Genomic DNA, 15,228 nt, shown 5'->3' on the forward strand with positions numbered 1-15,228 from the left:
ATTGCATTATAAATCAATTCTGTCCAACAGCTCAGCCAAGCCTGGCCATAATCATGGCCATCAATTAACTGTGGGGGCCAGTTTCTGTCCTCCCTTTGAGAGTTGATTTGGGACTGATAGATTTTAAACATAGCCAACACTCCCAACACACAGATCTCAGAACACTCCACAGCGTTTTTTCCCTTCAGTAACCACTGGGAATTAATCGTTTTGGGCTTCTTTTTTCCTCTAGAATTATTACTCACCGTATTTATTTCCATTATGCCGGAACGTTTATCGGGCGGTGTTTGTGTTTGTAGGTCATGTGAGCATCACTCACATGCTATCGCTAGCAAGTTATTATTAGCTATTAAGCATGTCTGAAGATATTTAGAACACCTATCTTATCTCTTAACTTTGGGATGTTTGATTGGCTTCTGTCTAAGGAAACGTCTGTTTCGCGTCATCATCATGCATGTGATGCAGCCATCAAGCCAAAAATAATTAGATTTGTTCGAAGGGTGTGGCAGTGATATGTGATATGGTATATATGGTTTATGATATGTCCATGTATGTTTGCATAGGATACAATGTCCAAGCACTTTGCATGGAAGGGCTCAACTGTTTATGGTCCTATGAGTGTTTTTGGTGGTTAACCTTAGCCATAAGGTAACTATGAGTGACATTGATGCTTGGGGCATGTATATGTGTGTCCATCTGTCCGGGCTCTGGCTTGTGTGTTGCGAATGTGTGTGTGTGTGTGTGTTCTGTCTGCATGTGTGTGTGCATGTGTGTTCTTGCGTGCATGTGTTTGTTTGTGTATGTGATACCACGTCCATTCATTCATGTAAATATTTGTGTGTGCGTGTATATGTATATGTTTATATGCACGAGCGGGTTCTTTGCATGTGTGTGTGTGTGTGTGTGTTTGTTCTGTGCCTGTGTTTCCGTCTGTGAGTCGAGGGGCCTTTACAACCCTCATTACGGTGACTTGGGCCGACGAGCCAGGGCCTGTCATGGATCCTCGCTGGGCTGCAAGGCCAGACAGTTTGTGGTGTTTGGCTTTGGTTGGGAGGGTAGCTTGAAGGGGTTTCACGTGGAGAGAGAGGAAGTCTTTGGTATTGTAATTCAGTGTCAAAGACAAAGACAGAGACCATAACAAAGTCACATGAGCTCTTTCATTCCCCAGAACTCCTGTCTGGCTCGTTTCTTTTTTTTTTCCTTTTTGGTACAAAGTACAGAGGAGCGACCGAGCACGTCATGTAGATCTACGTGACGTTAGAAAGTTTCCGGCTTCCTTTGATTTTGTCTGCTGGTTGCCGACTTGGAAGCAAGGGAGAGTTTTAAAAAAAAAGTGATGTGCGTGTGTATAAATAAAACCTCCCGAGATTCTTTTAATAATCCATGTTATTATTGAAAGTGTTATTTTCAGTATTCTCACTATGTCTTTGTTTGGAGGATTTCCACGTGTGCTCTCCCTCTTATCCCCGGATGAGTCACATTTAAAATACGGATGAGAGGAGAGAAAGAGAGCGAGAGAGAGAGGTAGAATGACCACTGGACAGAAAAAACACCACACAACACATCACCTGACTTGCTCACATGACCTAGCCATGCCTTGTCATCATGTGGTTAGCGTGTTACAAACAGCGTGGGATAGTCAGCGCTGTACTGATTTTGTTTCTAGTGGTGAGTTGTCTGTGCTTCTTTGTTCTCTCTGTGGTTTACACAGAATAGAGTAGTGCTTTCTGGACCCCTGCAGACACTAACCAACAGTAGACAACCCAGGCTACCTCTGCTTTAACACCAAAAACATCAGGGCACGAAAAAGATTCCGATGGCTGCACCTTCTGATGGAGTTAGAGGGTTGACACTGATTTAAAAACAAACAGTGCACTCATTTGAAACAACAAAAATACAACACAATGACCATGACATCAGCACAACAACACAACGTCTACAACCACAAGGTACAGCAACAATACAACTACAACAAAACACAAAAGAAAAAAAGAAGACAAACCCCCAATCCACAGCAACAACAACAACAACAACACCACCAATAACAACCACAATGTAACGTCGATAACATCAAAACCACAACAAAAACGCAAAAGCCACAACAATGCTACAGCACCAACATATCTAAAACAACAGCCGTGGTGTTGCGCTCCAGTCTGGCGGCAGTGGCAGCGTGTCCAGGATGAAGGCCCGGTCCAGGGGAATCACCGCTCCGGACAGCCTGGCTCATGGGAGCTGCACGGTAGACAGACACCGGTTGATGGACCAACCGTGACCAACCCGGAGGTCATCGAGTTTGACGGAGGGGTGCGTGAATGCTCGCATCGTGAATGCTTGCTTAAGGGGAAGATTAAATACCGTCATTGTTGGGTGACGACAAAGAAAAAGACTAAAAAGTCCTCCCAACTAAAAAAGCTCCCATGTGGCCAAGCCAAACCGGCTGAAAGGAGGAGACAAAGGACTGGTGAAGTGGTTTTTATTGGCGCAGGCCTTCCCACACCTCCACTCTATGAACACTGACATGTTTGTAGAGATACAGATGTATCATATAAAAAGACATTACAATAAGAGTAGCCCAGGGGCCCATGACCACTTTAATCCACCACTGAGGGTGTTTTTGTGGAACACTGGCCAATTTACAAACACAATATCGATTGACGCTTACCATGTAGTTGTAAGCAATCAATATATTTAAATCATGCTTGTAGTATTTTTGAGTGAACAGTTTTTAATGGTTTTAACTCACATATTGATCCACAATATGTGTGTTAAGATCTTGATGTGTGGTTCCCATGGTAAAGAACCAGAATAACTGTAGCTTTATTGCTTCAGAATACGGTTCTATTACTAGAACCCTGATTTATCTTTGAGTCTTAAGATTTTTTTGTCTGATTGTTAACTTATTCTTTTGCCGTCTGAGAGTCGCTCTCCAATGTCTTGAAAGAAACACAAACATTCAGGTTTTTATCAGGAAGTTTTGAAAATCCTGTCACTAATATGTTTTTATCTTGATGTGCAGTAATTTAATTATTTAAGTAGAGAGACAGAGAGACATAGAGAGACAGAGACAGAGAAAGACAGAGAAAGAGAGAGAAATAAAAAGAGGAAGAGGAAGGCAGAAGGCATTTTTCAGTGAGGCGTTGCATTATTACAGAGAGAGAGAGACTAAGAGAGACTGAGAGAGACAGAGAGAGTCAGGTGGAGAGAAAGAAAGAGAGGGAAAGGGAGGGACATAAAGAGAGAGATAGAAAGAGAGAGAGAGCAAGGACACATGTCTCCTTTCTAATTTGCCTTATATGTATGCTGTCCCTGTATATACACGAATATATGTGCATATACATAAAATATGGCAAGTCAAATATGTCAAATTAATTTATACAGTAATTTAGTATGGACACATTCTCAAAAAGTCATCACAGTGCAGTCTCTCTAGCCAATGGAGTGCAGGCCTATAGGGACCATTTCCTCCCCCGCAAGACTGAAATATTGTGTTGGTTTCACTCATCGTGTGAGCTACTCGCTGGTCTCCACACAATGTAAAACTCAGCAGCCATCCAACTTTAATTTCCTTGTTGAGATCATATATCAAACCTTTGAACTTTAAGTCTGATGCAAGTTTATCTTTTCTCTACCTGATTGTAAAATGATTGAAAGTTACTTGGATTCACTTTCGGTATGGCTTTTAATGACAGTTCATGTATGCTGTGTTCTGAATCTAATACTTTGAAATTAAGTCTTGGTTTGAAGGAAACCCACCAGTAGTGAACCTATAGATGTAAAACAGGTGGCGTAGGCAAATGTATATCTGCCTATATTTACATGAGCCGTTCACATGGCGAACAGTATAGGCTGTTAGAAGAACTACCAACTGACCTATTGCTACAATACCTGCATGTGGGAGTCCTGCTTCAGAAACACACCCTGCTCACTATTGTTCCTGGTTAATCTTAACCAGATCAACCAGGTTATGATTAATGAACAAAAAACCCAAGCTTCCCTCTCAGGAATTTCAAGTAAACAAGAATTGAGATGGGGGGGAAAAGGTCTATCACACACACGCACGCGCGCGCACACACACACACACACACACACACACACACACACACACATACACACATAGACACCTGCCGTACGTAGACATAAACATGCAGGTATACGCACACACAATTTAAAAATAATAATGAGTTCAATTTATTTCAAAATATTTATTTTTTATTTTTTCAACCTGACGTCACGGCAAGCGGTAAACATCCATATAAGGTTGTCTACTGCCCTCTAGTGACAAACAAACCCAATAGATGGTTTGTGTGTGTAAAACTGGTGGCGCCAACTTCGATGCGGTACAAATCATCCGATATGTAGGCAAACTGCCAATAACCCTAAACAGTAGACAATTAGATCATCCTTGATAAAAATGAATAACTAATTTTGAAAAACCTGTTTGAAAAAAACATTGTGGACATTATCACGTTGTAATTGCGGGAGAACCAACCGGCCAAGGAAACATAAAGGCATTCGACTATAATACTTTCTGATCGCATAGAATAATCCTAATCATTGGATTAATTTACAAAATTTTCGTTTCTGGTGAATTAATATCTTCTGAACGTCGACAGCGTGCTAGAATAAAGTATTAAAACAATCTGCTGCTGTTGCTATGCGTTCTGTCCAATCATGAGCGCTGCTCTCCTTCCCAAGTAGTTTGTGGGCTGGAAACACATGACATCACACATCCCCGTCCTTATCTCCAAAATAGTAGAGCGTACGATTTCGTAAATATAACAAACATCAGGCGAGCGACCGTAGTGACGTTTTCATCGGAATAGTTTCCGGTCTGAGCCAAATAACGTTTTGGGATTGGCGCCTTTTTCCACAGCAGCATCTAGGATGCTGGCGGGGTTTTTCACGCTCAGGAGGAGGAATGGCGAGAGGGGAGGCCGCGGCTGAGGAGTGGGAGAGAGATGGGGGCATAGCAGAATAATAACATCCCGGGTCACGTATCGTACCTTGTTTTGTATTTTGCGCCGGTATCCGTCTCTCGTCATGGATCCAGAGAAAACGCTGACGTTCTGCCTTGGGTTGAAGGCCGAGGAGGTAACACGGTCCATGCATGTCTTGTCTTTGAGAACGCATGATGTCAACAGCTGGGCTATGGTTCCACTAGCAGGGCAGCATGCTGCCCCAACTGGCCTGTTGTGTTGACAAACACCATTCAGACTTTTTCACCTATATTTATATGTCGTCTGTCATTTGTTTGATTGTGAGAAAAGCAACAATTTGGCAGCATCATTTGATTATTAATTGTAGGCCTATAGCTCAACATTTTCGAGACCGCAACATTTCATTGCACTGCAGCAATCGTCTCTCAGCCAGCGTGAAATTGAGCCAATTAGTGGCGCGCCTTCCAAGTATTTTGATTTTCCTACTCTCTCTACTATGTAGAGGCGATGTGTGCGTTGTGAAGGGACTGCACTTAAATTAAAGTTACCCCCCCTCCCCCCTCCTCTACTCCGGACCGTGAGGACAAATATCCGTAATGCGCCAGGAAATCTACACACACATTTACCCAGACCACTACAAATTTAATAGACTCTAATGAAGTTGACTACCACTCCATGTGAAATTCAATATTTATACATTATAATATTGTTTTTTTCACACTCAGCTGTTATACGTTGAGATGGAAAAATATATTACCTATCACAGCTGGACACTGAAAACGGACAAATGTCCTGAGGAACCATCGCAATTATGTAACCAATTGTGGACTGTAATATTTGTTTCTAATGGAAACTTTTGTTTTAAACATAAAAGGGCATGTGATAGTCCTGATGAATTTAAAACGCGCAAGGTTGCGGCGGATAGCTGACCCCTAGGTTTGAACTCGCCTGGTTTGTTGCCAATATAAACTGGCATGTATCGGTTGAAATAGTACCGTACCGGAATTGTGTTATTATGAAACATAGCAACAATATTAATTACACTGAGAAAAGGCGTTACTGGGCCTTTCCCACTACTTGGGGAATAAAACTCAACAATTAGCTTTTTAATATCCAGATAATTACACATTTGACAAAGGGAAATTCTGAGATGTATAAAATATTGTTATACCAGATACCCTATACCAGAATAAGGTATCTGCTCTTTGAATTATCACTTGTTCCTCTGTTCTTCCAGTTTAAGGTAAATGATCCTCTCTTTCAGAAAAATGCTCTAAAAATGGTTATTGTTGTTTTTTCTAACTATCATTTTCACATTCCAATCAGGGCCCCTGACTTCCCACTCGTCTCCTTGAAGAGTAGTGCAGAAGACTGTAGCGCCCTAATCAGTCATAGGGAGCCTGGAACAGGCTCCCTATGACTGATATAGGGACACGCCCATTAAGGCGTCCACTTGATGCAATCAGTGGTACTGTAGCCGCTGATGAAGAGCACTCCTCTCCCATGCTAATGTTTTTCTTAGCTCCTGCTTTGGAACAAAAACAAGCATTTTGTGTGAGGCAACAGGCTCATCTGGATAAAACCCTACACTATAAAAATCTGCAGGGATAAAAAATAAATAAATACTTTTATCCAACCTCTGGGTAACTATAGGACAGAACACGTGCTGGGTTGGTTAAATAGAGTTATTTACTGTCTCACTGCCTTGCTACTTTTATATTCAATAATTTATTCAATAATTGAATTTAATATTGAAATAAAGTTATAGCATATATCATTATTAATATGTTATTGTGTAATTCATAAAAAGGGTTATCCCTTGTGCTAAATCAGGGCCGTAGCACCAAATTCTGGGCCCTGTATACAAGAGGTACTGATGGGCCCCCCCCCCCGAATTCCCCCTACCAGCCCCCTGCGGCCTTGGCCCCCCCACAACTGTGTAACTTATACCCGCAGTCCGGCTGCCCTGGGTTAAATAGAGGAGCTGTTGATAAAAACACTGGCTTATTATTCTTTAATGAACTAGCCAAATATTAATTTCGGGAAGTTTTTATGGTATCCAGGGCTAATGCTTACTTTTAAAAATAATTGTAAAGCCCCAAACATGTGGCTACAACACAGTTAATTTTGCATATTAGATGTAGCTAGAGAAATAGTAAATTTTCCTTTCTGTCCCTTAATAGTAATAGCTCAACATGTCTTAATAAAAATTTACTTGACTTTAAAGGTGACTACCAGGCTGTCAAGCTGCGATCAAAGATAACTGTCCATCAGGGTCAGCCGTAAACTCAGTCGCATACCTAGAATGAAAATCAAGTTTGATCATGTTTGTCAGGTAGCTCGCCTTGTTGCTAAAAAGCATGCTAGCTAGTCCACTCACCACCCGATTTCGGTTATCTAATTGTTTTCGCAAAAAAAAACACTTGCAAGCATTTCCCTCTTGAGTCAATGCCAGGCTAGTTTCAGAGCAAGGTCCATGGCCAATTACCTAGCTAACTTTATACAACCCAGGTGATGGTCACTTAGGTTAACAGTTAGCCCAATAATTAATATTTTACTATCCTTTTTTTTTGTACACTGTGAACATCAAACATTGTGCGCTCGAAAACCCAAGCAAATCCGATCACTCAAAATCCCCAGCAAATCCGATTGTTTATAAACCTCAGTCAGTCCGATCGCATAAAAAGCCGGAACCAGTCCGATCGCTCGAAATCCCAAGCCAGTTGGATCGCTCGAAAACTGAAGCCAGTTCGATTGCTCTTAAACCGGACCCATCAGATCGTTTGAAAACCCACGCCAATCAGTTCTTCCGAAAACCCCAGCCAATCAGATTGCTCGAAATCCCCAGCCAATCAGATCACTCTGAAAGAACCTAGCTAATCAGATCACTCAACATCCCAAACCAATCAGACTGCTCGAAATCCCCAACCAGTGAGATCACTCAAAGGATAAAAAAAAAAAATATATATATATATATGTGCTGTTAAATGCTCTATGTTATAATTTCATTTTATAATAATCATAATGTGTTTAATGTCAAGCTAGAAAGGTTTGATCTGATTCTCTGTCAAGCAAGTCAGCATGTTTATGGGGACACTTTTATGGAAATATATTACACCTTAAAATGTGGATTAGAAAGACATGAAAAGACCTGATGCTGCAACAGAAGATATAATTCCCTCTTCAATCACATCCTTATTTCCAAGAGCTCACGAATGTCTGTTTGGCAACTTGAGCCCATGAAACCAAAGGTAGCTTATACTTTGATTCATCAATTATTTGGGATTTATTTGAGAAGTTCTGCACAAATTGATGTAGCAGCTTTCGGACTGATAAATGGATCCATAACTAAAAAGGTTTTGAAACATTTTAAGTAAAAAAAAAACGAAATACTTGTTGTGTGTGGGTGGTGCCTTGCCAGGATGTACCAAACTAGCTTGAAATACTTGTTCATTTAGTAACAGTAGTATTAATTAACGTTTTGTGGGTGTCGTGACTTAACACAATTAATGTGTAAATATCCATCCTTTGGAGGGTGGGACTACGTGACAAATGTTGTAATTTGGCTACAAAAAAGCAATTTTTGGGCTCAAGCTTCTTGCTCTAGATAGGTAGGCTGTAGACATTGGGACTTTAGACAGTGTGTGTGTGTCTGGTTGGTCTGCATGATTACAACAACAATTCTGATATTTTATCTGATTTTATCTGATAATATATTGTGATTTTGATTATAAATTGTGTTTAATAGATTATTGATAAATGAAAATATTCTGCTGTGCCGAATTTGTCCATAAAAAATAATTATAAAGCAACTTCTGAGGTCAAAAGGGTTGTTAATTAATTTGAATATAACAGTGTATTAAATCTTAATTTAGATAGTTTTTTGAAGCTTTCCCAATTAGTAAAATGCTTTGGTGGTTTAGATAAATATGAAATTAATTGTGCTGACCTAGTGTGTTTGCATGCTTGCGTGTGTGTGTGTGTGTGTGTGTCTGTGTCTGTGTCTGTGTGTGTGTGTGTGTGTTTGCGTATATAAATTGTCACCCTTGTCCATGCCTGTGTACATGTAAGCGTGTTTTGTGTTATCTTGGGTTCACCACCCGGTCAACATCACCAGCGGCTACAGCTAACAAAAGTATTGCGGTTTCCCTCGATGCAGACTCAACTCAGTGTAACACACAGAGCAAGCACCCGGGGCCTCTGCACTCACATTGTGTGGGTCAGGGGCCCCTGCTCTCTCTCTCTCTCTCTCTCTCTCTCTCTCTTTTTCTCTCTCGATGCGCGTGCAGAGTAACACGCGGGCGTGACGGCTTGTTGAAGTCGGAGGTGAGGAGGACGACAATGAGGCACTTGTGCTCGGCACTACTGAGGCCAAATGAAAGTCCCTTCATGGGAATCACGTGGGCTCCATAACGCAGCCTTTATCAGCCACATCCTCGTCTCCCTCTTCCTCTCTTTATTCTTGTTCTTTTACTCCTTCTCCTTCTCCTCCTTCGTTTCCTCTCCCTTTCTTCAAAGGACACTTTCCGTCCAGCTCTGTCTCCCCCTGGGCTCAGAATGTCGTCTTTTGGTTAAAACAACAGGCCATTGGATAGACTAGTACGCGTCTTATTATGTCTTATGTGTTGATCTTGTGCTCTTTCACACACAGTTGTCAATTAAGCATGTCTCGGCTGCCATTCTTTTCATCTTTACCCTTCTTTTTTGCAGCCCTCCCATCTTGTTCCATTGAATCACTCTACCCTCGCTCTCTCTCTACCTCTCTTCACCTCTCTCTCTACCTGTCTTTACCTCTCTCTACCTCTCTCTACCTCTCTCTCTACCTCTCTCTACCTCTCTTCACCTCTCTCTCTACCTGTCTTTACCTCTCTCTACCTCTCTCTACCTCTCTCTCTCCCTCTTTCTACCTATCCTCACCTCTCTCTACCTGTCTTTACCTCTCTCTACCTCTCTCTACCTCTCTCTCTCTACCTCTCTCTACCTCTCTTCACCTCTCTCTCTACCTGTCTTTACCTCTCTCTACCTCTCTCTACCTCTCTCTCTCTACCTCTCTCTACCTCTCTCTACCTCTCTCTCAATCACTTGCACACACTCAATCTTTGGTATTTACCGTGCCCTTAACCCCTTGACATTTCTTTCCATCTTGAAATGTCAGCCATATAAACGGCAGCTTTTCCCTGCGTGTGTGTGTGTGTGCCTTGTGTTCCCCAGATGACCATGTCCCTGCAGGGCTTGGATGGCACAGAGTCTTCCACGGTACGGCACACCGGTCGCAGCCTGCACCGCCAGTACAGGCTTGATTAGGGACTTTTTACATGCAATGCAGTTTACAATACAATTCAATTACAACACAATTACAATACAATTACAATACAATTAAAATAAACGACAATAGCTTCTTATTATGTTATTTTTTATTATTATTCTCATTTTTACCGTTGCCGACGAATGTCAGGTACAATTTTTTTTTAATTTAATTAAAGTTTCAATAAAACAGAGTAATGATTAGAATTTATGTCATTTAATTTGGTTAATTCCCTACTTCAAGCTATTCTTGCAATGGCATGGATATATTTGAATGTCGCGTTTCTTTCGCTAGGTGGTGACATTTCACGGGAATTCTGGCAACCAACCCGTGGTCAGTCCTAAATACTGTCCCGGGTTGAACAACAAGCCCGGCTACCTCTGTGACACGGGCCATTGCTGTGGAGAGACCGGCTGCTGCACCTACTATTATGAACTGTGGTGTAGGTCACATTTAAATGAGCTTCAATCACCAAGTGACCATCTATTAACTAAGCTTCTAAGCGCAAATAGCTGAAACGTTGTGTGTTTGTTTTAATGCTTATAGTTATAACATTTGAAATTTTAAAGATTTAGATCAAATGAGCATTTGTCCAAAGTAACCAAACCAGCTCAATATATGGTTGATGTACTTTTCATGCTGCGAGAGAGATATATATAGAAAAAACGAAAGCTATGCTACCGTTAACATCAGAGAGTTTGGGAGCAGGCTGAGAGCTAAGCTCTGTTCTGTGTGCCGGCCACCGCAGGGTTCTGGCTGCTGTCGACCGTGGTGATCCTGTTCAGCTGTTTCTGTGCGTACCGGCACCGCTGGGCAAAGCTGAGGCTCCAGCACCAGCAGAGACAGAGAGAAATTAACCTGATCGCCTACAACGGCGCCTGCAACTACCCAACCTCCATGCTGGACCTAAGTATGAACACAGCACCTCGTATCACTGTAGTCTGAGGGATTTGTGATAGTCGTCAGCAGAAGTCAGTTGACGTCAGTTGACAAATGGTTTGAAGTCAACCTTAAAGTATGTTTAAAAGCTGTTTAAATATTTCTTATCAGCCAAGCATTGAAGAAAATCCCGGTTAGTAGCTTTTTGATTAAAGCTTCTGCTAAATGAAAAAAAGGTGCAAAAAGTAAACAAATAGCCAAATAATAAAGAGCCGGCCAAAGCTTGTAACCTCTGTATTTAAGGGGGTTTAGTGGAACCGACTTCAGCGGATATTTGTTTTTGACCTGACCAATCCCCTGGCGTAGGCTTCCTGGCTTCCTTCAAACTTCCGTCGTACGAGGAGGTGGCCGCTCAGCCCTGCACCCCTCCTCCCCCCTACAGCTCCGTCTTTGCCCTGCGAGGAGGAGGAGGAGGAGGCGGGAGAGGAGGAGGTGCCCTAGGAGGCCCTAGCTCCTCCTACGCCCAGGACCACCACCACCACCCCCCTCACCCCCCCTGCCCTCCGTACCCCTACCCCGGCCCCTATCCTCCTACCCACGGCCCCTACCCCCTCAGCCAGGGGCTGTACCCGCCCAGCCAGGCCCCCAGCCACACCCCTTACCCGCCCAGCCACGGCCGCACCCCCGCCAGGAGCACCATGACCTCCTCCCAAAGCTCCGATAACTACACCAGCTGCTCCTGCGAGTCCTGCTCCATCACCTCCCCTTCCAGCACCTCCTTCTCCGTGCAGGTGACGGACGAGACTTACGACAGCAGCCGCGGCTCCACCCCCGGGGACGGCGCCGACCGGGCCGTCGCCGTTGCCATGACGACCAGGCCCGGGCGTTCGGCCCCTCTCCCGCCCGGCCCGTTCCCCGGCGCCGCCCCCGACACCGGGCCGCCCCGTGGCGGAACGCGGCCGTCGTCTGCGACGGCCGCGTTCCCCCTCCCGCCCCTCATCCTCTCCCCCACCCTGGCCCCGCCCTCCTCCGCCTCCACCTCCTCCCCCCCACCGGCCCCCTCCTCTGTGTCTCCTCCGGCCCGCCCACTGGTCGTGTCTGACCCGCTGGGTGCGCTGGGGGCTGGACGGAGGGGCGGGACGGGGGGCTCCTCCCCCGGCCTCCCCCCGCCACCCTCACCCTTCCCCAAACACGCCCTCTTCTCCTCCAGCGTGGCGTTCTTTGAGCACCAGCGCTACGACGCCGAGCGCAAACAGCAAGTGGCCTCGCAGAGGGGGAAGGAGGAAGAACAACGAGGAGGAGGAGGAGGAGGAGAGGAAGATGATCTTGATAATGAGGAGGATGAGGAGGAAGATGACGAAGACCACTTCCGCCATCGCAGGCTTACGGGCGACTCGGGTATCGAGGTGTGCCGCTGCCACATCAAGCGGACGGAAGAGGAAGAGCCCACGGTGGAGAAGGGCGGAGGCGGTAACCGCGGGAAACGAGGAGGAGGAGGTGGGGGGGCGCTGGGAGACGGGGAGGGGGCAGAGGAGGTCCTGCACGACAGCGTTGACTGTTCCCTCCGTGCTCAAGCGGCGGCAGGCCGGCGCCCGTATCAGCGAGCGGAGACGGCCGCGACCTCTGGGCTGCCCCACAAGACGGGCAAGGCCACCGTCACCGTGGAAACGTCGTGAGCTGGAGGTCTGGTGACAGGATTCATCCCAGGAAGAATTGAGGTACCGCAAAATCCCAGCGACAGTCGGGACGGTTTACCTGCGGGGCCTAGCAGCACCTTCTGCTGTCGAGGAACAGAGGGTCAAAGGCTCATAGGTGCCCAGCCTGCAAAAATTGCTTGAATTGAAAGGCTGAATTAGAAGGTGTTAGCATGTTGCTAATGGTGACTGGAGATGAGTGGGTAATATGGAAGTGGGTTTTTACTTGCTTTTTTTTTTTTTTTTATGAACGTTAGACTTTTCTTTCCCAGATAGACCGGTTTCTGTAAGGAAATGGCTTCGGGGTCACTTTTTTTATATCCGTTTTCTCCATTTTGTATCTTCAATTCACTGCAAGTAAGGAGTACAACGTATAGACACACATACAACACATATACAGACTCACACACTCCACACATACGTACATTTTCTTTTGTGATTTACTTTCCAAACTTCTCTGTCTTTGAATCCAGCTGAGCATGTGTCTGCCCAGTCACTTTAGCAGATTCCTTTACTTGATTAATCCTCGAAGTTTGAAACCCATTGCTATTGAAAAGTCGGTTTATTGTATTATAATGAGGCTAGATGGACTGTTGTTTATAAACAAAATAAAACTTTCTCTGAAACATATAGATAGAGATTACACATGATCTGTTGAGGATGAAGGGAAGACTGTTAATGTGTACTTATGAATTGTACAACAGAAATACTTTCTAGATTTATTTATCATTGGTTGCATTGACTGTTGACCACATTGAGGGTTCCAATATTTTTTAAATGTACTTATTCATTTTATAAATCACTGCCAAATTGTGCAGTTCCACAACGTGTTTTCATGGTGATAAGAGACGTAATTTATTGGTTCTGTGAATTATGGCATTAATAAGCATTTTGCCTTTAACAAATAATTTGTTTACTATCGCCCATATACAACTTTTGGTTCGGTTGTGACACTACGCTATCAGGTTCAGCTTTATGTTGCTTTTCTTTTTTATTTCAGAGGCAATAATGAAAGCACTTACGGGAGAGAAACAACAACTTTACATATTTAAATTACATGTCTTTAGCACACTGTGTCTTTCCTCCCTCATTCAAGATGGCCGAACTGAAAAGAAAGACTCAAAACCAAACAAAAGATCTACTTGGGTGACAGAGCTTTATAACGGAACTACAATCCCTCTTCGATTTGACAGTTATTCAACGTATTGTGTCAGAGTTACTTTTGTAATAGCTAAGATAGGGGAACTTGAAACTAAGAGCACCCCTCCCCCTCCACCGTGATGATGGACTGTTTTTGTGAGGCACGAACTGTTTATAAAGCGGGCATTCTTAGCGCGGCTTTCACCCACATCTACCACATGAATGTATATGCATTTGCAATGACAAGAAGAGAGACTGTTTACGATCAAACTTGTTTGGCATGTGAAATCTTCAGAGGATACTCGGAAAGCCATCTCGACTGTGTTTATTGTGATCTTTTTCGTAGGAATATGTTTCACCGAAAACAAAGTGGTCTGATCTACCATGTACTTGTGGTCATGCTCTTAACATATGAAACATGATTGATATCTTTTTTTGTTTAAGAACTTAGCTGAATGATTTCCACAGGTAAAACGTGCAGACAATGAAATTGTAAAAAAAAAAAAAGAAGAGAGCATTCGTGTTACAATATTTAATGTGGCTCCTTGAAAACAAACATACATGCAGCGTCTCACTTTGCTTGAGAACATTTTGTATTTGTGGTTTCTTTGAGTTGATTGCAACGTATGCCGAGGCCATATTAAGGAATCACAATTTGCCTGGAGCTTACCTCTCACCTTCCTATCATTAGTTTCTACAGCACCTGGATTTTTCTTTATTCTCGAAAATATATAGTTTACGGAAGACTCGAGGGCCGGATGTGAAAATGTGTCCAGACGGAAGAGGCAGATATTTAAGAGACACTGATGTCCCAATCAAGGTGAATATAGCCTGAAACATATAGGCTAATATTCTTCTAATTTCCACTGCTTCATCACTACTGTACATTTTTGTAAAAAAGAAATAGGTAAATATCAAGTATCACAACAATCCCTTTTTTTCTCATTGGGTTGGGCTTTTAAAAGTATATTGTCTCTTGCAGTATGTATATCGTGCCTAGAAGATAATATATTTTGCGTTAGACATCATGTCATCATTGGGCTGCTATGTATGTCTCCCGTTTGGCTGTATGTACTCGTATACCAAAAATCTATCAACACTTAAGCAGTCTCTTTATAAAATATTCTCCGTACAAAGTACACACACGAGACTTGCAGAACTAGTATTTAGCAATAGAATAGTAATCACACCTTTTTCCCTTGTTCAAGTGAGCATTTGACAAAAAGAAAAGGACTTGTGAAAAGAGGTTGTGAAAATGAGTTTACCTCGT

General features: G+C 43.4%; 1 protein-coding gene across 1 annotated transcript; it reads left to right on the top strand.

The window, feature by feature from the left end:
* Nucleotides 1–1,910: 1,910 nt before the first annotated feature.
* Nucleotides 1,911–12,800, top strand: LOC307071355 (uncharacterized protein; the record flags this gene model as incomplete). Its single annotated transcript, XM_079730341.1, is given in 11 exon segments — nt 1,911–1,949; nt 2,156–2,242; nt 10,152–10,196; nt 10,540–10,687; nt 10,994–11,155; nt 11,491–11,616; nt 11,795–11,814; nt 11,817–12,088; nt 12,335–12,383; nt 12,465–12,594; nt 12,700–12,800. Coding segments are annotated over 11 exon segments (1,179 nt in total).
* Between the last annotated feature and the right edge of the window lie 2,428 nt (nt 12,801–15,228).

This window comes from Pollachius pollachius, assembly GCF_949987615.1.
Source record: "Pollachius pollachius genome assembly, chromosome: 2".
In the NCBI taxonomy this organism is placed as follows: domain Eukaryota; kingdom Metazoa; phylum Chordata; class Actinopteri; order Gadiformes; family Gadidae; genus Pollachius; species Pollachius pollachius.